Below are 27552 nucleotides of genomic sequence, written 5' to 3'. Positions count from 1 at the left end.
TGTGTTTGCAAGTGCCACAAAGTGAACAAAGTTGCAAGGGATGCTGTACAGCAAAATCAAGGTTTTGCTTACAATATATACAAAAACAGCATATTTGTTGGCTCGATGATATGCTCTCGGTTAAAAAAAAATGCAGTTTACTCATTAACACAATTTGTAATGAATACCTAATGGCCACAGAGTGACGTGCGTTGTGAACATTCTCTGTATTTATGTAAACAGCCGTGTGTGATTAAAAGATTATATTTTTTTAGAAACGGTGCTTTCTACATGCAGAAAGCCTGATTTCAGTTGCTTTGGGTATTGTGTTCAGTTCCTGTTTTATTTACAAAATGTTTTAAATATGCCGGTTGTGAGTGCAACCATTGTTACAGCTTTTATTTTGTTTTTGTTTTTCATCTTAGTTGCATTGTGTACCTTACGGCCACAGAGTTCTAGCCAATAAAGACTAAGTGCTTTCACGTATAAGAGTGTTGTCTTCGTTAGCCTCCTCTTTTAATCGTATTTACACACCTCTCAGTCCGGCAGGATTGACATGTTTATCAGGTGACGCATCGTTGGCCTCCCATGTGGGCAATTCTGTTGGCAGGAACAGAAACCAAAGACCACATATACGACGAGACATTTTTCAATGCATGCAGCTTCAGCAAAAGTGGTAGCTTGAAAACGTACAAAATCTGGGTGCCTATTGACCCTTTGACTGCCACTCCCGAGTATACTCGTCATCTCTTTTCAGCGCATTCCTTGCCGCTCAAGAAGCAACTCGTGCAAAAATGAGCATCGCGTACCGGTTGTATCATCAACCTCTATAAGGTTGTAAAAACACTTAAATCTGGTAAGTTAAGTTTCTAATAGCAGGTGGGGCAAATGTGTCGGTGCTCTGTGACAGCCATGGCAAACCAGTGTGGCAGGTCCGTCTGCACTTTGACAGACGAAGGGATTTGTGAACTATTGATAAATTGTGCACAGGAAGAAAGCGACGACGAAGAAACAGCTTCTTTGTAGCACGGAATGTCCACTGAATTAGCATGCAAAAATAACTCGGCAGTCAAAGGGTTAAATAAACGACCACTGGCCCACAGCGGTGAGTGCTGAACTATTGCACTTTCCTTTATTCTCGCTACGTTATGCTACTACGAGAGAATCCGCGGCACTAATGCAAAAACACATGCCAATCAGACACGGGGGCTATGGCATTCTTTTGCTGCTCACGAGGTGCTGTGGCCTACAACTACAAGCCACACTACAGCCCATGCTGAATACAATACACAGTTTAGGAGACAACGGTATGCAGAATCAGCAACACGGCATCAAGTGAACCAATTACAAACCATTGGCTATGTTGTGCTAGTCTCTGTACAAAGCAAACACCAAGCAACCAATCTGGTCATACTACTTGCAATTGACCACAACAAGAACAATTGTACTTACCCAAGGGTGATGCAGTTCACCAAGATGACTGACAACCTGAAAAATATGTTGACAGAAACACTTGCTTCACCTAAACATTTTGCAGCACAATCACAAGAAATAGCTTTAGCTTGGTACAGTATTAGTAGTGTAAGCTGAAACGTGAACAACAAAACTGCAGCATTTCCGGATTGACGGATTAATCTTAACTAGCCTTGCTTTTTTTTTACTGGTAATTCCTTTGTCCAATTTACTCATTTGCTCATATCATGAGATTTGATATCATTTGCTAAAACTCAAACTGTGTGGTGTGCTAGCTGGAGAGGTTGGAAGCTACCCATCACAATTTCATGAGGTCAGCGTTCTGAAGCATGAACTTCTATCGGTTGGCCTTGAGGAAGGAGCAGGCCATTCACATTGAAACATATGTATATGTAGCAATCCCACAAATGTATGCCATCGATAATGCAGGTCAGGCAGAGAGGTAAGCAGTGGGAGCTTGATTGAGGTAAGCGCAGGAAAGCTTAATTCTCTAACTTTCCCTGAAGTCTGTTTTTCTTGCATAATAGTCACCCACCAGCGCACTAGTATTTTGCTTGCAGATTCTAGTGAAGCTTTGAAGATCCACTAGAATTCATTCAGAGAATTTTCGAAAACAAAGGAGGCACCGCTACCAGTAGTCTTTCTCACACATTTATGCAGCAATAAATAGTAGTCCTTGCTTATGCAGCAACAAAATGCATTCGGGTTACAGGTATGGCAAAAAATTTGGCAAATAGTGGATGTCTCAACAGATAGAACAGCTAGTGTCCCAACTTCCAGGTATTGCAAAGTGTAGCTGATTGGTAGTATTCTCTATCTGCTATAATGTTATAAGTTTAACTGTAACTGTGTGGCAGCATTTGCAATGTCGACGCACCTTTCTCCCAAGAGTCCCTGGCCTCAGGAGTTGCATTCTCTTCACTTTTCTTCTCCTAGCTGTTCCTTCTCTCATTTCTCCCATTCTTTCCATTTTTTACCCCCCCCCCCACAGCGCTGGCTGATGTTCAGGTGTCAGCTGGGCAGTTATGGTGTAGACAGCAGAATTCACCTCATCCTTTTTCTCTTCTAACAACTACAAACAAAATTTTCTCCTGAATTTAGACGTTCTGAACACTGGGGTTTGCCACCAACTTGGTATTACCGACGAGTCCCTGCTCAAAACATGAATCCTTGTACTCTCAGCCAAGCGCAGGCAACAGTAATACGGCCGAACGGAATAACCCACTATGCTACATTCAAAATCTATTTAAAATTGCATAATCCACTAAACCCATATTTTTGCTGCTGAACAAGTCTGAAATACGCTAAAATGTCAACACTGTGTCGTTAACCAATTCACCATAAGTCGTAAGTCATAAGCCATGTTTAAGGCAGGTTAAACAGGGAATTGGCTCCGACAGACAGGTTTGATGGGATCAGTACGCGAGATTGTATAGCTGCAATGCTAGCTGACTTAAAAATGGCTGAGTTCCAACAACCAAGGAAACCACGCACCTTTTTCATGGTAAGCACAGTCAAGGCTGTTCCAACCATGACCGATTTTCGACAGGCACGTGAGGCAAACATCTGACGCAGCTTGGATGGCCTGCACACAGTATGCTAAGCAAAGAACGGAGTGCAAAATGACACTTGTGCTAGAGCACATGAATGAGCATTCCTATTTACAGCCAATGACCAAATGCAGAAAAGAGCTGCTATTTGGCGCATTTGCTCTCCAACCAATAGACCGACCTCGCGGTGGTCCTTAGTGACTGACATAAATGCTAGCTACGGTCGGACACACATGGTGCTGCGCTTACCTTTCTGACATATTGTTACCTTATAAAATCCTGATATTCCCATGGGATAGAGCCTTGACCCTAGTTAGGGAGACACCATCACAACCATTGCTCAACGAACTGATAAATATATAGTTGAACTTTGTTACAACAAAACTGCATCTGACACGAAAATACCTTCGTTATATCCTATATGCATTCTAAGCATATATTTGTTACACGCTGATGTTATCCGATAATTAATTTATATCCATGTTGGTTATATCGAGATTTGACTTTATACACTGCCGAGTTATGGATTCAACAATGTCCTCCCCTTTCACCTTTTTTATCACAGCACAAGTAAATCAACTTTCAGACTGTTCTGCAGCATCCAGACCACACAAGCAAACAAACAAACAAACAAAAATATGCAAAATAATCCACTGGCCATTCAGGATTGCTCTGAGCTGACAGTGCCACGGACTGTGTACGCTAACACACAGCCCGGCAAGTTTGTAGACACAGTACGTCAGTAAACTTCTCCATGGCTGTGACTGGAACTTCAGTAGTCATTCAGAAGTAGCAGCACTGCAATCCAACTGTTCCAATCATGCTGGAGGCTCAGAAAAGAGCCGCAGTGCTCAAAAGAATGTCACTTCATGAGAGTGCACAGCAACATTGGGTTGACAAAAATCAATGTTTGTGTTCAGCACCGGCTATCAAAGATGGCTACCTAGCATCAGGATCTCCATTAAAAGCAGCAAGCAACGGTGAACACTGCACAGAACCTAAATTTCTTGCCCAGCATGGCTTCTACGCAAGGTGCCAACCATCATTCGTAAGCCAGCACCCCCCCCATATGAAGCTTATATCTTTTTCATGACTTGGCCTCAGGAGAGCAGCAATCTCCCTCAAAATGCGGGCAGGTCTCAGTTACTTCAGGAAGTAAATGTGTCATATTGAACTTTTCCGGAAACGCTGGAACACTGCAAGCATTTGTCAGATTGTAGGCAGCGTCATACTAGCATTTTGGTCCCAGTGGCAGATGGCTAAACAGCTGTGCTGAAGCAATGAAACTTGCTGTCTCTGTTCTACTAGATGATGTTATGTAAACAGAGCTTCCATGCCAAACTGGGGCTTTATTTAAAGAGATGTGCATAATTAATTAATAGTATTTGCAATGTTAGTTCATGTCCTCTCATTCTTGTCGTTTCACACAATGTCCTTTAATATCTTGAAAGGGCATCGCTCATTTCATCATCGCATTGAACTATATACATTGTACTGCCCCAGTAGCACTTGTGCAAATGGTCAATTGCAGAAAGCCACCTAGCACTCACAGGATTGTCACTCAGCATGAAGATGAGCTCATCCACATCTGCAAATAGAAAACGAAAAATCAAAACATCAGTGTCTCACAAAGAACATGCCAACCAAGATATGTAAGTGTGATTGCAGAGTTGGAAGTTCACAATCAGCTCAAGTTTCTCACAAGGGCACAAGTAAACAACAGAAAGAAGGTAGCGAGTATTATTTCATGCTGCCATGCAATGGAGAAAACACGGTAGTCACCATAGCCATGATAGATGGCACCACCGTTTCGTTGCAGTAGAATTGACATGTTTTGAGTGGCGTAACTGCAGACGCCCTGCCCCGACTTCTAACTTATCGCTGATGAAACTGGTAACATGATATTAAACCAATGTTTCCTGCAAAATGGTACATCTGCGCAAGATTTGCATGAAGTGAGCAATCTAGCAGGAAGCACCTTCTGTGCACCTTCTGCTTCTGTTTATGCAACACTGAGTAGAATCCCTTGTACCCAGTGCTCATTTCTGTTGTTTTCAGGGCTTGGTTCTGGTTTTTGCCATCTTGTTGCAGTTCTTTTTTTTCTTCCTTTATTAGCAAAATCTAGCTCCCATAGGCATTTACTATAGCAATAAGTTTGTTAAGTTGCTACTTTGTATCTCAATGCATAAAAGCAAGCATAGGTTTTTAGATAGACAGGTGCTTGCCTTCCTTGCCGAATTGCCAGCTGCCGCTGACAGGGACACTGACTAACCGGACACGCTGGCCCAGAGGCAGTGACTCGTCCACCTCAAATCCAAAGCCATTCTTCTCAAATATCTCAAGGTTTTCAGTGAGGACCATTTCATTAACAGCCGTGAGCTCAAGTGCCTGAGGCCTGGAATTGAAAGCAACATGAGTGAACAAATGGGTCACGCACCACAGCCAGTCATAGGTAGGCAAAATGACATTCATTGAAGCCCTCAGGGCCCAGAGACCTGAAGGGAGTTGGTACAGTTCACGTAAGTAAAATGTCAATTACAGAACATATAACTGCAAAGAAAAATAAAATACTACCATAGTTTGATTAAAATTAATGTTACAATGTTCCTGCTAATACAATAACTACTGCATCACGAAATTGTTCATTGTTGCTGATGGTTACAATATTGGCAGTAAAGTGCTTCCACTCTTGCGACGTGCAGGGCAGGAATGACTCAAAAGAAGACCTTGAAATTAATGCATCTGTGCCTACCTCATGAACACGATCAACACATAGTAAAATATAGTGCGGCAGAAGAATGAGATTATCATGTAGCACTGAATAGTGAAATAACTCGGGAAATATAGTTAAACATGCATTTTTCCAATGAAATGATAGGTTAAGTATGTTGACGCTGATAGTGCCCACGTACAAGCAGGCGCTACCATTTTCCTAGCTTATACTTCTTGAAGATCATAGTTTGAAAGTCAGGTACTATTTTAGAGCACAGCTCTTAGGCGCCCGTTCCTGTGTCGAGCGTTGGCGTTCCCGCCGTAACCGAGCAAACGCGAGTGAAAGAGCGAACGTGGAGCGCAGCAGGGGATGAAAAAAGTGGCGAGAACAAAGAGAGCACGAGGATGAAAGTGGAGGAGGAGGGTATGGCGAAAGCGTGAGAAGAAAAACGTAGTGCCGCGCAAGACACACACTGCGGCGGCGATGGCTACAAGATGGAGCCAGAATAGCATGCATCGTCTGGGAGGTCCGTCTGCGGCAGCTCCTGTGAATCGCGCCCACGCATCACCAAAGCGCTGCTTCTTGCGATCTCCCGATTAGCAAGGCAGTCGCACCACACTTTGCTCCGTTTCCAACGTGCCACACGAGACAGACTGTCCACGCCACCCATTATATCGCGAAATGAAAAACATGTATACAGCTGCACTCAAATTTCACATTAGCAAGTATTGTAATCGGTGGTTAATTTTTTATAAAGGAAAACAAGCAACTTACCATGCAACAGTTGGTTGTTCAAGGACAACTGTCAACTAATGTGTAATCTCTGGCAAGTATAGAAAAAAAAAACCTGAACGAGCCAGCAAGGATTCATTTTGTGAAAAGTTAGGCTCAGAAAACACAGACACATGAGGAACGAAAAGGACAACATGTGTGTAAGCCAGCCTTCAGTTATCCTTCATGAAGAATTGTCTTGCCTGAACTGACACCTGCTGAGAGTGCACACACACAGCCATGATTTACAAGCTGGCAATGCCTTCCCTAAAGCATGCATAGATAAAAAATTTTTTCTTTCATCTTTTCCACCAAATTATGGCCTTCCAATTTATGGTTGGCGCGTGTTGTCTTCTTCGTTCCTCGTGTGTTCATGTTTTCAACATATAACTTGGCAAGTTGTCAAAAGGCAAACAATGTAAAGAGATGAGAAGCAGGACACTTCAGTGTGTTTGAACATCGTACGGGGTACATGCACACAGATATTTGCCAGAGGAATGCAGTCATTCTGTTAACTGAGACGAAGAAGTACCACTACATTCCATTGGAGTGGCGGGCATTCATAGTCTTTCCTGCAGAGCAACTACCTAAAGAGCGGTTGCAATGAATGCTGGTTTCATTCAACCTAAAATTGTAGTCCCTGAACAAACAAGCAAGTCTCACAATAACTTACATAAGTAGCCGTTGTGTTTCCATGACGACGTCACGCTGAAGCATCTCAAAGTTGTACTTTTCATCGGCGGCGTGCTGGTCAACAATAAAGAGGTCTTCGCCGAGTTGTGCGATGATGAAACCGAGGTTAAACTAGACAAGAAGCATGGACACAGTTAGGCCACCAGCATCACAATCAGCACTAGTGAAGGGCTTAACTTGCTTGATATTGAGCACACAAGAACTACATTTCGAGTAGATCAGTCTTAGTCACGGATTAAGGCAGACAGATGCATCAACTCTGGGATCCTACAAGAAATAATTTGGCACTGGACACATTGTGCGTTGTTGATCCTGTACATTCAGCTTATTGCTTTGCTCTCACCCTCTGCTATGTTCCTCTCTGGCTCATGATTTCCCAAACACTTTCGGATCATTTCAAAAATAAGATGCCTGCCTGCAAAACTTAGCAGTTTTGCACGATTAAAATACATAGAAAAAGTAGGTACACAATGGCACATGAATTTCTTGAGGTATTTCACATTTGATGAAGAGTCTGTGTATAAATTATACATCCATTAACCTAAGAAAGTGAAATTAATTTGATTAGCAGATTTCTTGGAATCTACATGTACTGTCAACTGACCAGTGCATCTGTCTGTTGTACATACTGATGTGCCTGCCTCAATAAAGAACTAGTTGTATATGAGCCCTTGTACTGTCACATTTCATTCGTGCTAAACCAACTAGCAGTTGTGGCGCACCGACGGGGGGGGGATTCGGGGGTTGTAACCCCCCTGAGGCCGAGTTAACCCTTCTTTCCTTGCGCCTTTGAGTACTGCAACTAAGACGCGCAAGCACACTCACAAACTTGCGCAAAATCAGACAATTTCATTAGTGCTGTTTAGATGGTATTCTGTTGGCAGAGATCCTGGGTGCGCTACTGAGCAGTTCACATTTCGTGGCTTGCCCCTTCCAGGTGAACAAAGTCAGTGTTTCTGTCCATCTTACTTGGGAAGTCTCAGTTCAACAGGGCTTTTGAACACTCCTTTGATTCTTTAGAACCTGCCTACTAAACCCGCACTGAACTGCTGTTGAAACAGTTCCAAACATGACTTTGAGTAAGGCAAATGGCAATGGGGAATGCTACAGTGACCAGCATGGTAAAAACAAACTTTTCTCTGAGAATAGAAGGCCTCACAAGTTATGGCAGACTAAGTGTAGCTTTACTTGTAAGCAACAACAATGAAAATGTGAAACAACAAGGATGCCTACTATGTTGCCACTTCCAAATTCTCTGAATATTTCCAGGTTTTACCTGACTGTTTTTTATTAAAACTCCATGGCAGTCTATGACACTGGAGGTTCAGGCACAAGAAAAAACAATAAAAAAATGCTGGCTTATAGTTTGCCAAGTAACTATTTCAGCCCCATTTTCAATAACTACTACCCGTGAGCTGCAAATACTAGATGCAATGCACTATCAGATTTGATTGACTCATGTGTTTCATGATATTCCAACTAACCGGTCAGGCTCTCACACACAAAAAAAAAAAAAAAAATAAAATACAGCAAAATATAACATTAGTATTTGGAGACTGCATAGGTTCAGATGAAAATTTTACTTCCTGCTGGCATGCCACAAGCTTAACCATGACCACTGTAGGTATCTATTTCCCTTATTCAAGTTGACCATGGTAAGTATTCTCAGTATCTTCCCTTGAATTTTCCAGAACTGAGAAAGTTCCCAACAATTAAAGGTTTTCCAGGTTTTCCCTGACATTATAAACACAATGACAACCTTTACTTTCAAAGCACAGACAACGGCAAATAGGTAATTGCATGCACACTTCTCCATTTTAAGGAAAAAGGGTCAATCAGCGGAAAAAAAAAGAGAAGAGATTAAAAAATCTTATGTCCTTCTGCTACACTACACTGTCCATACATTTCCTAGTGCTAAAATGTGCGAGTGTATACTAAGTGTAAATTTTCTGACTAGAAAAACAAAAGCATACCTGGCCAATTATCTTCATCTCTTCAAACATGTCCTTGCTGAAAGAAAACCAAATAGAATACCACATTACTTTACAATTCAAATCACATGCTGTTCTAAGCACCATGAAAGGAAACATGCAAGCACACGACATGCAGCCTTGTTTCGCACCAATTATGCCATAAGCCATAAAAGGAGAGGGTGGAACCATTGTCAGCTATCTGCTTGCTGCAAACCTTTCCGTAACTCACCACATGCTTTTTTACATAGAAACAAAGGCAGAAAATGGCTCGTTTCATCATTACGAGTGGTGTAAGCCATGCAAGGCATCATAAGGTGGCAGTCACCAGTGCCTTTTGCATGTGTCATGCATAAAGTCTGCGAATGTACTAGGAGAGCTATGGTTTACATTTAAGGCATGATGTGAAACAAAGTGCAACCTTCTGGCAAGAAAGCACTCTCTCCAATTGCTTCCATTTTCATTTGCGGCTCTTTAAACTAAAGAAGCAGTTCACTACCTTGTGGCACGAAGTATGCACGGTTTACATTACTGTTTCCATTGGCAGCTATGCACCTAAACTGCATATTTGCCAAAGAAAGACACATTTAATATATCTTGTCTTTCTTTTGGATTGTTTGAAAGACTATCAGTATTTAATTTAGGTAATGGAAAAAGTCACAGATTGAAAATACCAGTTCAATGTACTACTTCTTTATTTGGTACTACAGCCTCTTTTCCCAATGCCCATGTGAAGGGCAGTGAAGAGCCACCTGAAAAAAATATAAATTAACGGGGTGTCTCAAGCCTGCCTCAGAGTATTATATTCATTCCCATCTCAATGGCCAAGGATAGAAATGCATGCCTTCAACTGCATCAACGGTTCTTCAAAGAAAAGCAATCTGTGCAGTAAGCACACCATGCAAATAAAAATATTTCTCGTTGATCATCCAGAGATGCAATGTATTACTCAACTAATGTAAAAGCGATGTATTACTCAACTTCGTAACTACTAGATGCCGGCGTTACAGCGGCACAGAATGCATTGCAGAACAATGATAAGGTCAAACCAACCTAATCTGCCTACTCAGTTCATTCTCAGCTGCCGCATTATCAGAAGGTGTGATGGCTGCCCGGAAACCTCGAGATAACTTTTCCGCAGCAGGTTTGTCTGAAAAGAAAAAAAAATTTAGACAGGATTTATTTTTTTTTTTGCTCTCCCTTTGAATTATCTGCATAATACTGACATCACAACGAATACGAAAGGTCAAAATACTGTCAAGTAAACATGAAACTCATTCACATTGTTTAGAACAGTATCGTAATGAGCACTATGATACTGCTGTGCTTATGCAACATGTCTTACATTGCTATACACAACTTCCCTACATCGTTAGTATCCTGCAACAATAAATAATGAAGTGCCCACAGCCCCCCAAAATTATATATATTTCGGTCATTAACTTTTCCTTTGTCCTTTCCCTCAGACCCATGTGTCATTACAGAGGGGAGTGGTTATAACGTCACATTGTAGTGATGGTGAAAAACCAAACACTGCCAGAAACGCGAGTTTAGAATCTATCTCTTCGTTGGGAAAATTCGTGCCCAGAAAGATGAGCAACACTCAAATCACGATAGTACCAAGCACAGTCATTGTTGTTGAATCTAATTTTGTGGTTTAAGTCGATCCAGTATTTCTCTAATTGTCACCATATTTTCCCAGCGTAATCACAAGTGCTCACATAGATTAAAAAATCTACAAAAAAATTCGCGACACATGTGCAATCTGATCAAACATGCCTTCTCACCTCGAATTCGTGACAACTTTCACCAAGCTTTAGATACAGAAAGTGTGCGATGTGCAAAAGTGATGATTTGATAACAGCGAATATTCGATAAAACGATCAACAGCAAAAAGTAAAACAATTACGCATGGAAATACAACCTATGTTAATGAAAGAAGCATAACAAATTTACATCAAATAAATAAATAAAATCATGCAAGAAAGAAGTCGACCACTCACTAGATGAATCCCATTTCGCACTGCTGATACGCTGGGCTAGGCTCTTACAGCTGATGTTAGAGGCTTTGTCTGTCTGTGGCCACCAACCTGCTGATCAACTTCAACCACCTCATCATCCTGCGGTTTCTCTTCGTTTTCCACACTGCACAAGCTGTTGTTTTCTTCTAAGTTGTCGCCACCTTCATCTTCAGCAGTTCCTTCAGATTCTACTTCCATGGTTCCACTAAGTTTATCAACACGTTCACACACAGTCCTCTGCACTACAGCGTCTTCTGTAGATTTTGTGCAGGAACCAAACCGAAACCTATCCAGGGAACGAATTCCAGGAGTCCCTGTTTCCTTGCCATTCAGCTTGGTAGTATGCAAAGACCGGCTGCTTCTATGCAGGGTATGTGGAACACGCACTGAAATTTGTCCTGCACTACTTGAAGCCAAATCTTGTGGCTGGCCCTGGCTGCCCTTCTTCACTGCGCTGTGCACCTTGTGTTGTCGAATCATGCAATGCCAGAGGTGGCGAGCCATCTCGGCATTTAGTGTTGCCAGATGGTGTGAGGCTGCCGATGTCAGGTGACACTTTAGCTCTCCTACGGAGACTCCCAATGTTCTCAGGTGAGCTCCAAAGACCAGCAGGGTCCTCAAGCAGCACTTCCTCGTCCGAGCACAGAGGTTCGAGAGACTCTGATGTACTTGAACCTTGAGTATTTGCAGAAACTGTGGACTGGGAGCAGCTTGGCGAGGAGTCGCTAGATGGAGGTGTGAACGGCAAACGGCTCCTGCTTTCTAGCCGACGAACTGAAAAGAGATCGGTGACCACTGATGATGCACATGTTTGTGCAACTTCTCTTACACAGGAGCATTTCATCACTGGCTGGCATCTGGGTGTCGGCTAGTCATGATATTTATCTGTGGGTTAACGAGTGAATAACTGCAGCAATGGTTAACTGCGAATGGCATTTGCACAGGACATGTGACTGGCGTCACATGTCCTATGCAAACGTCCACACCAAAAGTTTAAAAAAGAAACAGTAATAGTATTAAAAGCAGTAGTTCTGACATGCTTGCAGTAATTCACAGACACACAACTACAAGTAGCACCTATATTTCATATTCTTTGTCCGTGCAAAAAAAAAAAAAAAGGCAGGACCACCTCATTGATGTTGTCACAATGACGTCCAAGCATATGTGCAATGTCTCGAAAGTAAAATTTCTGAAGTCATACTCTGCACTTTTTTTGCTGCATAGGCTAATGCTAGGTTACATAAACACTGCACATTGGGGATGGGATGAGACACAGTCAGCAGGAACAGGATGACTCCTGGTCCAGGCCTGATAGTGTACTCTTCTGGCAAGTCCCTTAAACGGTTAACCCTGACCAATGCACTCTGGCTTGCAAACTGCATTGTGGAACTTAAATAACTTGTAAGGTTGGAAAACCTAGATGAGGACACTTGAGTGACTTGATTACGTACACGTGCTGCTAAAATGGCTTTTTATTCCACTGCACTGTCAGCAAAAGAGCCCAAGACTGTAAGTGGCTGACTACAGGGGCCATGCTTGACATATCGTTCGGTTGGCAATAACATAAGATGATGAGCCAAAATGGCAGTCACTTCGGCATCCAAAAGTACTTTGAGAGAGAGTCTGTAGTTGTTTAGGGTGACTTTCTCATACAGACCGAATCTCTCATGTCTGTCATGACCAAGAGCTAGTGTGTGCAACCTTGTCAAGGCACAGGTCTGCATGTTATCGCTTTGTGGGCAGAGCCACAGTTGGGAATAGGTGGTAACTGAATCATCACCACTGCTTGCCAGAAGCAAAATGTGCCAAAACTGGCACTGTGTTGTTATTGTTCACATTGAAAATTCCGCACAACTAACAAAGTAAAATGAAGAAAGGGACACGATAGCACATCTCACTTTGTCTTTATCTGTTCGCCAAGCTGAATTTTCAACATTCACCCAAACCAACTAGCTCAGTATACCCTACTTCTTAGCAATATTTTGTGGTAGTGAGTAGAAATGCCAGAGAGGCTACAGTTTGCCTTGAGTCTGGTATCACGGTTAACCTGTTGTTTTGATTCAAGAACTTGTGAATATCTTTCACAAAAATCATTCTCATGGCAATTTAATTGCTTCATATTTGACTACTCATTTATATATCCAGCATACACTACAGCATTTTGTTGGGTTGTGATGGAGTCGGGCTTGGCCCATAGGATTGTTGTGGTCGGTTGGGCTGAGCATGTTCCATAAAGAATGCCTCAGGCCAGGCTCGCGGTTCTGACTGAGCTTTAACAAGTACTCCCCATCTGGTAAGCTGTCACCACAAATAATGGCAGATTTTCACAATCGACACACATGCAAGAACCTTCACCAAACTAGGCAATTAAAAATTTACCAACAAATGCCTCCTGAATTTCCCCACCTAACAGTGCAACATATTGGCATGCTGAATTTTCCATAGAACCCAATGTAATTTCGAATTCGGTGCAAGTTTAGAGCATTCCGAAATACCAGCACAGAATGCAGAAGTGTGCACAAAAGCTCAACAAAATTTCTTAATGATAGATTAAAAACTCCTAAGTCAGGCCCACTAATTTGCTTACCGATAATGCAAGCAGGTACTAAGACAAATGAACAAGGTATCACATGCTTAAATGGCTCATTCAGATGCAGAAACAAAGTTTCTTGGTTTGACTTACACTTGAAGCTCTGCAGACCAGCAGATGACTTGACAGTTGGAGTGCCCAGTGCAGACGATGTTCGTTTCACTGGAGTGCTAAATGCACCCTGAAAAAAAAAAAAAAAAAGGTGGAGTGAGCTTGAAACACGTGTAACCACAATGTGCTTCTCTACTTTTATTTTTTTCCTGCGTAACCATTGTTTCCTTTTCATCACTAACACATGTTCCAGAATATCCTGACTTGTTTAATGTATCATAGCAAACACACGGAAAATTTCAAGAACTGCATGGTCGAGAATTTTTTTTTTTTAATATGATATGATATGATATGAGCTGATATGCAACCAGTCATTAACTTTTACGACTCTAAGGCATGTGCTGCTATTGTATAAACAAGGTAGTGGGGCCTTGAGCATCACTACCTACCTACTAGGAATTTTCTGACTAGCACTGCACTTGAGACATCTGCCCCCAAAATTGCTGCGAAACACACAATTGCTCCCACAACAATGCCACTAAAGTGTTTCCCAAGCCTTTAAAAACAACATATGTCAAGTAATGCAGGATTTTCATGCCCATAATCTAACGGAACTACCTCTCAATAATGGTAGACATTGTAAGTGTGCGATTATATTGCAATAACTTTTTTCCTCTTTTTTTAAGGAGGTCACCAAAGCATAACCTGGTACCCTTTATTAAGATCGGGCTACACTGAATAAGTTTTTAAAAATTATGTTCACAACCAACGTTCTACTAGCTTTTGAAATACTGAGCCAGGATAATGTAACGAATCTATACCAGTGCTTTTCTTTTTCATGGTTCATCAGTGGTCTGAGTGGTGCTCTGCCCCTGTTATTAGCAAGATCGATCACTCATAAGTGGTGAATAATCAGAAACGAACAGAATCAAGCAAAAGGAATCCTTACATTATACCTGCCCAGCTTACAATGGCTATGACATGCAGTGTCTCTGCAGTTTTGATCCATTCAGAAGCCTGAAATTACATTTACCACTGGCAGTGTAGCTACATTTAGCAAAACAATCAGTGCACCAGGAAACGTGTTGGGGATGACAGAAACTTTGGCAACGAAGTCGACCTTGAAGATAAGCAAGCGGCCGTTTGCGAGCACACTGATGAACTTGGCGAATGGGCGCATCTCAGCAACACCATGAAGTTGGATTGAACCGGTGGAGGGCTTTCGCTGCTGCTTGCCACCGAGTTATTTCTTCTTCTGACAGACAACTTCTAAGTGGTCGTTCTTTGACAGTCACAAGTAGGACAATGTGTTGGACAGTCAACACGCAGGTACGATGCATGGCCACAATAGCCGCAAGTATCATCCTGCTTTGTCCCGGAACTTGCTTTGTTTGACAACTGGAATTACAAGCTCACGCTTGTGAGCTCAGGCTTTTGCTCAGGGCAGCATCAACTACAAGCTTCCACTGCACATGTTTTGCATTCTCTACAGGCATCTTCGTTTTGGCAAGCATGCATGAGTGCTTGTTGCAGAGATAAATGTTTGTTTCGGCAAAGCTGGTCCGACAGCTTGCAGTCCCATAGATGAATGAAGAAACGGTCAAAAACAAGCCTTTCTTCAACTTCACATTATCTATAGTTGCAGCGTTTATCATCGTACGCAAGTGAAGCGAAAAAGACGTTGACAGTCTCACTGGGTTCTTGAATACAGTAGCGGAAATATGCAGATTTGTAAAATTTATTCAACAGATGAATGAAGTGATCACCGAAGACAATCACTTCACTGAAGGCAATCTCCTTCAGTGGAGGAGTGGAGGAAGATGGAAATAGTTTAACGAGACATTTGCACTTCACAATGTGTCCCACATGAAAGTGCACTGTCATCTCTCTTGCATAGTTTCGCGTTCCTAAACCTATCAACCATCAATTAACATACAACTTAGCTCAGTCAGTGGTGTGAGATAATGTGGAGGGCTACAACATTACATAAGAACATGAAAAAATGGCCACTCACAGTCAGGTTAACATCATAAAAATACTAGTTTGCTAGTTTATTTTAACAGCAGTACTATTGGAAACTGACCTTGTCAGCAGGTATTAAGTTCTGCAGCCGCGGGCTCAGGTAGGAAGACATCGGACCTACAGAAATAAAGAGGAAATTATAAATGCTCCCCTGTAATTCAGGTGCTGAACAAGAAGGGGGGTACTCACTCTGTTGCGACTGTGACAACGCAGGCGACAACGAAAGGCTCTGCCTCTCGTATGTAGCTGCGACTGGCCGGAACATAGCCAAGAGTGAGCACTGCAATTATGCAAAACAGGATGTGCACGGGTGTGTCTTTACCTGGGTGCTTCCCACTTGTAGTAGCACATAGCCCTTTTAACTGGTTCAGTATTTGCTTCGCTGTGTCCCCTTTTCCCTTCTCATTATACATGTGATAGTTGATGGCAAACTGCAAACCTGAATTCTTCTGAATTTGTCTATGTGCACTAACACCTGTTTATGTATTACTAACACCTGTTTTCATGTATTGTAAAATAATACATGAAAACACACCAGTTCACAATGAGGGGTCATGAAACACTCCCTCAAATGGAATAGAGAAAGACAGGTGATGCATAACCACCGTGACAATTTGAGCTTTTTGATATGCCATTACTGAGGATCTGCTTGAAGCACAAGTACATAGGGTACAGGATAGAATGAACAAGATAGAGTGCTAACTTCTAATTTTATTTCTGGAGATAGCTATTTATACATAATGTTCTGTTTTGTCTATTCTTTCTTCTTCCCCATGTATTTGCGCTATGAACATCTCAGAAGTGAAACATAAGCGTGCGTGGAGACAGTATAGATAACATTGTTCTCAACAAGGTTAGTCAAGTTCATAACTGAAAAAGTCACTAGAGTTTGTAGCAATTCAATAAATTAAGTGCCCACATAGTATGCCTTACCTTGACAATAGCTAAAAGGTACTTCTCGTGATGAACGAATACTGAACGCTTGTCTGGTGTCACATTTACATCCACAGAATCTGCACAAAGGGAGAAAGATAAGAAAGATGCACTAGTTGGCAAGTCACCTGGCAGGCAGCTTAATGTGGCAAATGCACAGCGTGCAAGTGCAGCACTTAGAGTGACACTAAAGAGAAAAATAATCTGAGCCCTATTAATAAATTACTCTTCTACTACACCAAAAAAGAAACGCCACTCTTACTGTGAGAAGAGGCTTAAGCCAGAAAAGATGCAAAGACGATAGACAGGTGGAAAGGTCGCCTTGATAGTAGGGTCAATGAAAGTTGGTTACAGGTCTACTGTGTTGTGTGACACCTTAAGGAAGAGGCCTTCTTCGGGTGGTCTGCCTTGCCGCTCCACTGGGGAGGCGTCCTTCCTCTTCTCATCTTTTATTCCCCTCCCCTTTACAAGGCTGTTGAGGTGTCCTCACGGCGAGAGGCAGTTGCAGCGCTGCACTTTTCTCTTCAATTTTCTGTCTTTAAAAGGAAGATGTCGTTGTAGCAACGTCTTCTGCCACAGCTTTTGTAATATCAGAGCAGTTATTGCTGGCACTAGATCTGAGCAAAAGAAGCTCTTCCACAGCGGCAGAACTAGGCTGGTAGACAAGAGGAGCCAGACAGCAGCTCCTCGCTAAAAGTTCCGCAAATTATTTCAGTACGAAGTGATGGATGAGAAAAGTTTATGTAATGCAATTTGGAGCGAATAATCTGATCACTGATATTGTGATTCTGCTGAGTGAAGCGCCTCAGAGTGGTTAAAATGCGCTGGTTGCTCGGTCACTGTGAACTAGCAGGCAATGGACACAAAACTAAGAGTGGCACACACCAAAGGGGGTGCAATTACTTTTGCTGGCCAGGTTAAAGTTTCCCTGGTTTCCCGGTGCCGTTTACGCTGTTCTCTGCATGCAACGCAACAACATGCACATTGGAGAAAGCAGAAACATTCAAGGAAGACTAAAGCTCGAGCATTGGAATGATGCGAACAAGCAATGAACTGTCACCATCACCCTTGTGGAGTGTGATCACCCCACAGGTCAAGAAATAGGCTGGGACAGCGCAGATGTCCTTGCAAAAGTGACAAATTTGATTTGGCGTCTTTATCTCAAGTCGCTATATATGCAGACAACTGCACAAACATTGAATAGGTACGACGAGAACCTAGACCCAACCTACGCTCGCACCTTATGCCATGCGCTCAACTACATATGACCTAGCACCCTTCACCATGAACAAGGCTCTCGTGTGGGGGCCGAAATATCATCATCTTATGATTTATTCATCTTGGTCAGCACCTGTTTTGTTTTCTTCAAAGGTGGGGATGCCATAATGATGCACCCCAAGATGTCAGAGATATTGGCAATGTTGGCAGGGGCTGCTTATAAATAAACAACTGATCGCACTGCATGTCTTGCAGAGTGAACAGTATGCAAAAATATGGCAAAATACACAATATCTTGCACATGTTATCAGCACCATTTGTTGGGTGCCAAATTCAAAATAGGAGGCATGGACATTTTTGTTTTTCACTGCTATCAATTGGGTATCCCTTTGAAGCTGCCGTAAGCTCAGCCAAAGAAAAGCAGGAACACAGAAGTAAAGCCTTACGTCTTTCGAGATGAATGTTGATCAACAGGAATGGGTACTGGTCACGATTGAACGTGTGGTACGTACTGTTCACCAGTTTTGTGAGCTGTAGGAAAAGCAGACCCCGAAACAATTAGATTCTATTCTGCCAAATGTATTGCCTAACAAGTGGGCAGAGGGACTGTCATAAAAAAGAATAGCATTCTTACTTTTGGCATCTCGCAAGGCCGAGAATTGACAAAGACAAATTGCCTGTCCGCAGAGCTTCGGCCTGAACCATGAGCACAGGAGGAGATGTAGCCCTCTATCCTGAATGGAAAATGAAAACACAAACAAGCTAGTGACTTAACAACTTACAAGATTAACCCCATTAGGCGCTGTGTTTACAGTTGTACACGTCAGGATAGTGCATCAAAATCAATAGAACTGATGCAAACATTAGTATTTAAGACATGTTGCATACCTCTTGAAACACTTCTGATTAGACCTGTGCTGCAAGTTTGAGTGATATGTGTAAAGTGTTTTAGTAAAAGAAGTTGGAAGGCCTAGGTGATTGCTTTTGGTATCGATATAGTATAATCATGTAAGGTTCACTGCTTTCACTGTTTTTTCACAATGTGCTACATCAGGCACATTGTTCAAGTGACTGGATAGGCCCTTTCCAAGTACGCTAGGAATGAGATAGTTGATGTTCTCATATCTGAAAGTCCTGTAAGAAGTTCTCATATGTAGTACACATATTGCAAACGTGACAAAGCTCGCTGAAGGATTGAGAATCCCTAATCCATTCTGCAGCTGTGCACCTTTCATAGTTTAGAAGATGCAAAAAATGTGATGAAAGTAAACTTTAAATGGGCAGACTTAATTGGTGCTTGAATAGGTTAATCAGCTACCAGGCACTCAAGGCAAAATTTGGTCGCCATTCTTCTCATGTACCAGGTTTTAGCACCAGTACACATAACTAGGGCTGAGCTTTCATATAGCAGGCCTGCCCCCCAAAAAACAAAACCCACGCACATCCTGCGCATGCAAACACACATAAACACACCTTGTGCTTGGAGCTTCAGCCAGATACTTCGTGAGTGCAAACTCTTCCAGTATGTCCTCAGTGGGAGCGCACTGCTGTATTTCCAGGAGCTTTGCAGCCTGGGCAAGCAGCAGAGAGTTTCAGACACTCGAGCAAGACAAAACAGCCTCTTCATAAAAGGTTACGTCATATCTGCATAAATATAACACCTATTTTCTCTAACTTCTAGCCTAAATGTATGCATCAATTATATTCAGAACCATACCATAATTACAAATTAAATGCAAGAGCTTTCACGACTTTTCAAGATTTGCAACGCAACACAAGTGCTAGTAGTTACAAGAAGGATCGAGAGATATCGTCACCATCCCGGGTGATATTTCACGCTGGTCAAGCGCTCTTTTTAAATCCTCCGCTTCGTCCTCCTTCTCTCTAAACTTCAAGCAGACAAAGTTGCACCTAGCCCTCCGTCTACTCAGCTCTCTCATCTAGTCTGTACATTCCCATTGCCATTTAGCTGCACCTATTCTTGTACCCCAGTGATTAATAAACCTACTTAACCTCATTCAACAAACCTCCAGTGTTCTATCGCCCACTAAAAAAGACACAACGAAACACAAGTAGTTTTTAAGGTTTTACATTCTAAAGCTCCACTTGGACCACACGGGTCCTGATTTAATTTTGACTACAGCGAGTTCTAAAACATGCATCACAACCTCAGTACTATACGGGGAATTTAACATCGGACAAACATAATGCGATCACTATGACTGGGAACCAAATCCTCTGTGAACCTGTGCTTAGAAGTAGAGAACCATGACTCACAGAGCATCTGTGAATAAAAGTTACTGTGCTGTTGTCATTTCGTTCTAGTCCCCAAACACAGGGGCATAACCAGGAGGCTAAGCATTTCGACATAATTGCTTGTCCGGTTGGGCTAATTATAGACATAATTGCCCATCTGGTCGGGCTAATTATAAAGTTAATGTCTCCAACCCAAAAAGTAGGACATATTCAACAAAAAATTTTATGCGCTCCAGTCATTGTTAATAAGCCACATGCTTCACCACAGAGAAATGTGCGCTTCGTGCTGCAGTGTCAGTAATAATGGAATCATGCCAGTGACCATGCAAATAGCTAGAGTCTTTCTTGGTTTTTAATCACTACAGCCTTTCCTTTGTTACCACCTACAATTTTCATACACAACTTTTTAAAGAAGCACTTGTTTGCAGATTATTCAAGTTTTGTAACCCTATTCTTGGTTGTAGCAAGGAGTCAACATAGAGCTGCTGCCATTTTTGGTACATTATGCTCAAAAACCCAGCACGTGTTGCACATGAGTTATGATGATGGAGCAGTTGTCATGAAGGCCACTCCTATTATCACTCGCAGTACTAAAGGTAGAATCTTGTAATTAACTCAAAACATTATCCACTTTTTAAATTATTATTATTATTATATTTTAAAGCAGGCCACATGACAATGTAGATTACACTCGTACAATATTGCTGTAAACAAAACATTGTGTGCCGCTTAGAAACAGTGCTTCTATAAAGTGCTGGCAATACCACTGCTCCTGTGTCAACCCAGCCTTTCGTACCTCTTTCGCACCATACACGGTTGCTATTCGCTCACGAACTGCCTGCGAACCCTGGCTGTTGAGGATGACTTGCTTGCGTCTGCAAAACACACAAAAACTAATTTTAATTCTGGGGTCTTACGTGCCAAAACCACGATATGGTTATGAGGTATGCCGTAGTGGGGAACTCCAGATTAATTCTGACCAATGCACATTAAAACAGGCGTTCTTACATTTCGCCCCCATCGAAATGCGGCTGCCGCGGCTGGGATTCGATCCCGCGCCTTTGCGCTTAGCTGTGCGATGCCAAAGCCACTATGCCACCCACGGCGGGCACGCAAAGCACAAAGACACAACATGTATCAGTGCCAAACTGCGAGGATGTGCTAGACAAACACCATAAAAAAACACAGCACGAAAAATAAAAAGCAAGAAGAAATAGTTCAAGCTTGTAGATTGTAAACTGAACACTGGGTTAATATGTGAAGACGGGCCATTTAGAGTGACGAAAGTGACAGAAAAGTTAAATTTTCCCAAAGCACCAAGATAATGCGGAACAAGTGACTTACCACAAGAACTCGTTTTTGCTATTTGCCATAGCGGAATGAAACAAACTCTACGAGAATTGATTATCATTGAATATGATCTATTAAAGTTGCAAGATTTATTATTAGCACAGTTTAACTATTAAACGAAGCTCGCCCACTTTGATTTTCGATTGCTTTTGTGCTTCTTGTTTTTCCTTTTACTTTGTCCCGCACCAAGTGTTTTTAAATTGTGCTTTTTTGCCCCACTGTGTATATGGCACTGCAATATATTTCTTCCCATTTGATTTCAGTGGTTCCTGTTCTAACCATGTATATTTGCTACTTTAAACACAGCTGTTTCTGATTGTTTTCTTTCCTTCGAAAACTTCTCCCATTATTCTTTGTATAAGTGACCGGCTCTAGTGTATAACATAAATGTGCCCCTTCACCCTCCCCTTACATAATATGTATCCCAAGGAAGGCCTTTTAATGAATGAATGAATGAATGAATGATTGCTGCTTTCACAATGATGGTGATAGCTTGCTCATGCATGCCCTTGAAAGTACTTTTCCACATCTCTCCGAAATGTGTTCATGACTGAGTGAAATGCATATGCATGTTCATTTACAGCTAACAAAACCTACGAACTCCACTGGTTGCATCCCACAAGCTTGCGCAACAGCACTGGCTTCAATGGCCATTACAAGCATGTGCATGAGAGCGAACCATCCCAGTTATGCAACACCATGCTTCTCAAGCTCTCTTTCGTGTGTCGATGCCTCCAAGTCTGTTCTCACAAAGGACCCTATGGAGGGATTTCTGATAAAAATGTCGCCTTCATCCAAACTGAATAAACTGAAGCCCCTCACCTAAGCAATCTAAGGACCTCCTGGCAAGGCACATGCAAAGAGCCAGGGCAATTTCTTGGCTTTCTTGGAACCACATCTGCCCAGAGGAAGTTCAAATAATGCGTAGCTATCATCTGTAACCGTCGACTGATCCCACCAGAAGAATTAATCTTATTCTCTGGTCATAAATGTGGCTGTGGGTTAGGTTTTACAAGATGTCCTTCAACATTTATTGCCAGACAAAAAGAAAGTGTTCGACACCGGAGTCATCTGCACACCATTTGGTGCAGCACAGCTGAACAATCTGTGAGAGCCCCTACCAAGTAAGAGGAAATTTTTTCCCCAATATATTCGCCGTCGATGTAAAAAGCACAGCAGAGCTACAGTTCTACAGCAGAACTACAGTTCTAAGACCCAAGTACTGCTTTGAGCCGCATAGAAACCTGTAGAAGTGTTCAGCCTACTGCATTGCACAACTAGGTTTGTTCCTGAAGAAGAATGTCTTCATCGTATTTTCGGTTCTATTGCCAGCATAAAGTCCTTCAGTGCTTGTCTAAGCGTTTCTGGACGTATGAGGCTTCTGGTAAATCGTTTTATTCAGAGAAAGTTCAGACATTAGACAAGAAAGGCTTTTCCTTTTTTTTTTTCCGGTTGTTATGCCAGACAGTATGTTTTCAGAAAATGCATTGTCGGCATTTCAGAACACAGAGACGGTGAAAACAAAACAGTCCACTATTAAGGCACATGCTCTTTATCTAACTGTAAGACATAGGCTTGATGAAATTTCATCCAGTGCTGGGAAGGCCAAGTTTTTCACAGTGCAATTTTTTTTTGTCCGGTCGTTTATTACAAGAAGGAATCGGGCGTCTATTCAAAACAGGCTTTGCTATGGTTACTATAGCAACTGTCTCTAAATGCTTGAATAGGTACATAGGTACATCATGTCTTCTAGTTTATTCAAGGTAGCAGAAAGCACAGAGGTTAAGAACAGATTTGTAGGTATACTCTACTCACTTGTCACACACACCTAATCCTTGTCCTTCCACACGAATCTTGTTCCTCCCTTTTAACCTAAGCAAACTGTGCCATCTCGCCGAAGAACATCTCTCAAAGAGGTACTGTTAAGTCGCCATGAGGGTAACTTACCCTCCTTCGGTGAAGTTGACACATGAGATGTTGACTTCGGTGACAACGAGGCAGTAGCCTGTCAGCAGGGTGACCATCTTGCCAAATTCTCGCTTCAGGTTGGCCAGAAACTCTCGGTGCCGGACAGGCAGGGTGGTGAACAGGTTGTGCAGGCTCACCGTGGTGCCCCGCTGCAACAGGACCTTTCATTGGTGCACTGGCTTCTGCATGCTTGTTGCGAAAATCACTTCTACGCTCATTATCATGAAAAATTCACAAGCAAGTATATACTGTGCAAGAAGACACCGCAATGACACCCTCTGCTCATAACTTTATGCAGCAGTTTGCGTATGTAAGGAATGACTTCAGGCTTTGTTCATGCATGCCCTTTGAATTTCTTCGGGAGGGTCTCTGCAACTGAAGCCCCTCCATGAAAGTTTCTGCCAACCAAGTTAAGTACTGCTAACCGACCCCCCTCCATACTCCTCTGTCACTCGTAACTTCAGCTTGTTATGCTTTATATATCAGATGTTTTCTTGAACTAAACTTCAGTTCATAGTCAGCTTCCCCCATGTGGTGTCCCCTCCTTTTTCTGAGTCTGTGTCCAGTCACGCTGTTGCAACCACGAAGCTATACCAACTCACCCAATTTTCTATCCTGCTGAATCTACTTTCTAGTACAAAGGGCTCTGTTCCATGTTCTGTCTCCACATGAAATAATGGAAGTTTACCTTATAAGAAAGAAGGGCTCAGATTGCGTTAGTCAGCCATCCATAACACTGCAAGAAAGTGAAGTTGCCTTATTAGATATTGGGCGAGGCCACCGATCTGCCTAGTGCGTAGTGATATTGCTTTTTATTTTTTGGTCTTCCTATTTTTTTTAGTTCTTTCTCCTCTTTTTGAAGTGCGTGGCACCTTCGCAAGTTGTGGATATTTTGACATGAAGGTTGTGTTTTGGACAGTTATCTTTGATTATGCCAAGGGGCTGGGTAAAGATCATGTGATTGTTATGCTTTATATGTTAGATGTTTGCTTGAAATGAACTTCAGTTGATAGTCAGCCCTACCCCTGTGCGGTGTCCCCTCCTTTTTCTCTGTTCGAGTCCAGTCGCGCTGTTGCAACCAAGAAGCTATAGCAACTTGCCCGATTTTCCATCCTGCCTTAGACTTGTATGGAGAACACAGTGGTCATTAAGATCTAACAACTTCGTAACCAAATTTGTGGTGTTTCCTTTTCTTGATAATTTGGGCACACTGTCAGCACACGAAGCTTCTGCGCAAGCTGCCATCATGTGCTATGAACTGTATCTACATGAGAAAATGTTCCCACGAGCGCCCTTGCACCATGACACGCGTAGCAAAGCAGTTGGAGGCAGGGCATGCGTCTCAGTGTAAGGTATCTTGATGCTGGCATCGCCAATTGCGAGATGTCACATTAAATCACACTTCTTTGTAGCCAAAAGCCATCAGTGGAATTTAGATTTCGCAAAGTTGTCTTTTAAATGTGGCGCAGATGGTAATTTATGACGACCTACTACACACAAGCCAAGTATGACCTATGACGAGGACACGCTGTATCCGTTCAGCAGTTATGAGTGCGATTCGTCTCCTAGACACAGGAGGCAACGCCCGCTTCCCTGTGGTATAGAAACCTAAACCCTTCTCTCAATACCCTGCAGAATACGCACAGCACACTGCATGCCTGGGTCTGAATGCCATGAATGCCAAACATTCTGTAATCAATTATTAAGTTAGCCTCATGACAGACTGATGAAATAGCAGTAAAATGAGAGACAAATTACAAGCCCAATACAATGAGACAACAGCAGTCAGATAACTGGAAAAACCCAGTACTAGGGTAATGCTTTGACCGTGCGCTGATTGATCCACTAGGACAGCACTTACATCCCTGGCGCAGGGTGACTTGGAAGTGATGACACCGTGGTGGTCGTATTTGAGCAGTGTTGCTTGCGCAGCATCCTTGTGACGGGTTGCAATTGTGACATCACTGGAACAAAGGACGGCAAAGAGGGCAGCCGTCACACTCCTGGCACTTCGGTTCCCAGCAAGAATGTTGACTCTTGGGAAGTAGGCCCTCCATGGTTGCCAGGTCTTTCAAGACATTCTTTGGTTTGCAGTAGCTCTTCGTGACACCCTTGTGATAATCGACCCTCGCCATCCACTCTCTCCTGTACTTTCGCCACACTCGGTGGCTAGAAGTTATCACGCATTTTATCATGTGGTGAGGGCCTATTTCCCATGAGCCTTTCCTTCATGTTTTTTATAACTAGGCTTCAAGATTGTCACGTGACGCTCCCTCCTAGTCTTTTTCCTTTCTCCATGGCTGCATACATGACACACATTGTGCATAAATTACTCTTACACCCTTCTAGAGCTTGCAATTCATGTCCGTAAGACGATCTCTCACATGGCTACCTTGTATTTGACAGTTTAAGCTAGTATAGTTCTGACTTCTGTGTCAAATTTCAGTGCCGACTTTTCTAGCAGGGGAAAATTATTTCAGTCATCATTACAAAGTAGATCAGACAACAGGTACAAAAAAGGTGTTGACAATACTGTAAGGTGTTGTATGCTAAACGTATCACACATTGTTTTTGATTTCACTTCTTTCTTATTCTTTTTACTGTATTTCACTTATTCTCACTTGTATCTCTCAATCATTGCACCACTATCTTTTATCTACTTGTTCCAATGCATTAAAACCACCCAATTCTTTTGAATTCTTTTTCGTCTTCAAGTGATGCCAAGTAATCAGTAATTTCCACAAGTTTTATTTCCGGTGCCAGATGTACTTTAAGAACAAAACAAGGGAGAAATCTGAAAGCAGTTGGGATCTCTGTCACAACCCCAGGATTACAAACCTCGCAATAAGATAAGGAACCACACTCTTATCACAAGCCGTCGTTCCCCGATGAAGGAAACTCACCAAAGTGCACAGAGGGAACTCAGAGCCTCCCCTCGGAAGCCAAAGGTTGCCACGTCTTCGAGGTCAGAAAACTGGCGCAGCTTTGACGTGTGGTACTTCTGGGCTGCAGTCGTGTACAAGGAGAAAATGTGACCACCATGCAAGTGAATTTGACAGTTTGGACAGTCGAATGTGCATGGTTGCAAGGTAAAGAGACCACCGTGCTCAGAGGCAGCTGCGAGTTTTCAGGGTTTCCATTACATATAGACACGAGCATTGTGCTCAAAACAACTCGGTTGTCCTTGCTCTGGAGCGTACCTCTATTCCGCTAGATTATGGCTATCGCAAAACTCGCCGGCGCTGTCAGAGCATAGTGTCGACCACTAGAACTTAATAGGATCATGAAACGGGCGAAAGATGCTTTCGATATACTCAAGAAAATTTTGCGGCGTGATTAATGCGGGCCCAGTGCTCCACACGAGTCTTGCAAGTCGGGCATGTCAAAGGCAATGTCAACACACCAAATGGCAGGGAATAACGTATACATTTACTTATCGTTTGCTACGTGTTGTGTAGCACGATCGCGCTTTTTTGGACACTTACTGAGAGCGGCGAAATTCGACTCGTCGACTCCTTCCCCATCGTCGACGACTTCGACAAGTTTGCTGCCGTGGTCCTTCAATTTGACACCTGTGGATGTAGAAATAATGACAACAGTTTTAACGCCTTCTTCTTAGTGCTACCATGTCCGTGCTTACTGATGTTTTTTGCTCCTGCGTCAATGCTGTTTTCGACCAACTCTTTTACAGCTATGGCCAAGCTTAGAACTACTTGTCCGGAGCATATCCGATGCACCGTACTACCATCGATCGCTTTTATTTCTTTACTCATCGCACCAGCATCACACCATCACGACATTCACTGCACACAAACTGAAGAAGCTCAGTCAATGAACACGCTCCGTTTCAGTGCTCAGGTACGAAACACCTGTTGCTGTTATGCATTTAGAAATCGCTGCACAAACAGAGATCAGCCATTCAATCAGCACAAATTACCGCGCGTCTGCTCTGCAGTGGTTCAGTACTACGCCACTAGAGGCGCCACAAGCAACC

General features: G+C 42.6%; 1 protein-coding gene across 1 annotated transcript; it reads right to left on the bottom strand.

Annotated features, from left to right (window-relative positions):
• Positions 1 to 39: 39 nt before the first annotated feature.
• LOC119434491 (mismatch repair endonuclease PMS2-like) lies at positions 40 to 27483 on the bottom strand. The gene is made up of 24 exons (XM_049659497.1): positions 27199 to 27483; positions 27044 to 27130; positions 26462 to 26564; positions 25420 to 25522; positions 23538 to 23707; positions 21037 to 21115; positions 19458 to 19555; positions 18619 to 18718; positions 18431 to 18515; positions 16767 to 16846; positions 16023 to 16113; positions 15895 to 15950; positions 13854 to 13941; positions 11578 to 11944; positions 11261 to 11375; positions 11153 to 11225; positions 10203 to 10299; positions 9153 to 9189; positions 7160 to 7290; positions 5228 to 5397; positions 4553 to 4590; positions 2947 to 3051; positions 1432 to 1467; positions 40 to 579 (listed from the first exon to the last, which is right to left on the bottom strand). The coding sequence occupies exons 1-24, from the start codon at positions 27329 to 27331 to the stop codon at positions 517 to 519; spliced, it is 2505 nt and encodes an 834-aa protein (XP_049515454.1). The 5' UTR covers positions 27332 to 27483; the 3' UTR covers positions 40 to 516.
• Positions 27484 to 27552: the final 69 nt, after the last annotated feature.

This window comes from Dermacentor silvarum, unplaced genomic scaffold (assembly GCF_013339745.2).
Source record: "Dermacentor silvarum isolate Dsil-2018 unplaced genomic scaffold, BIME_Dsil_1.4 Seq1107, whole genome shotgun sequence".
Classification (NCBI taxonomy): Eukaryota; Metazoa; Arthropoda; class Arachnida; order Ixodida; family Ixodidae; genus Dermacentor; species Dermacentor silvarum.
This window is presented reverse-complemented; position numbering and strand designations above follow the sequence as displayed.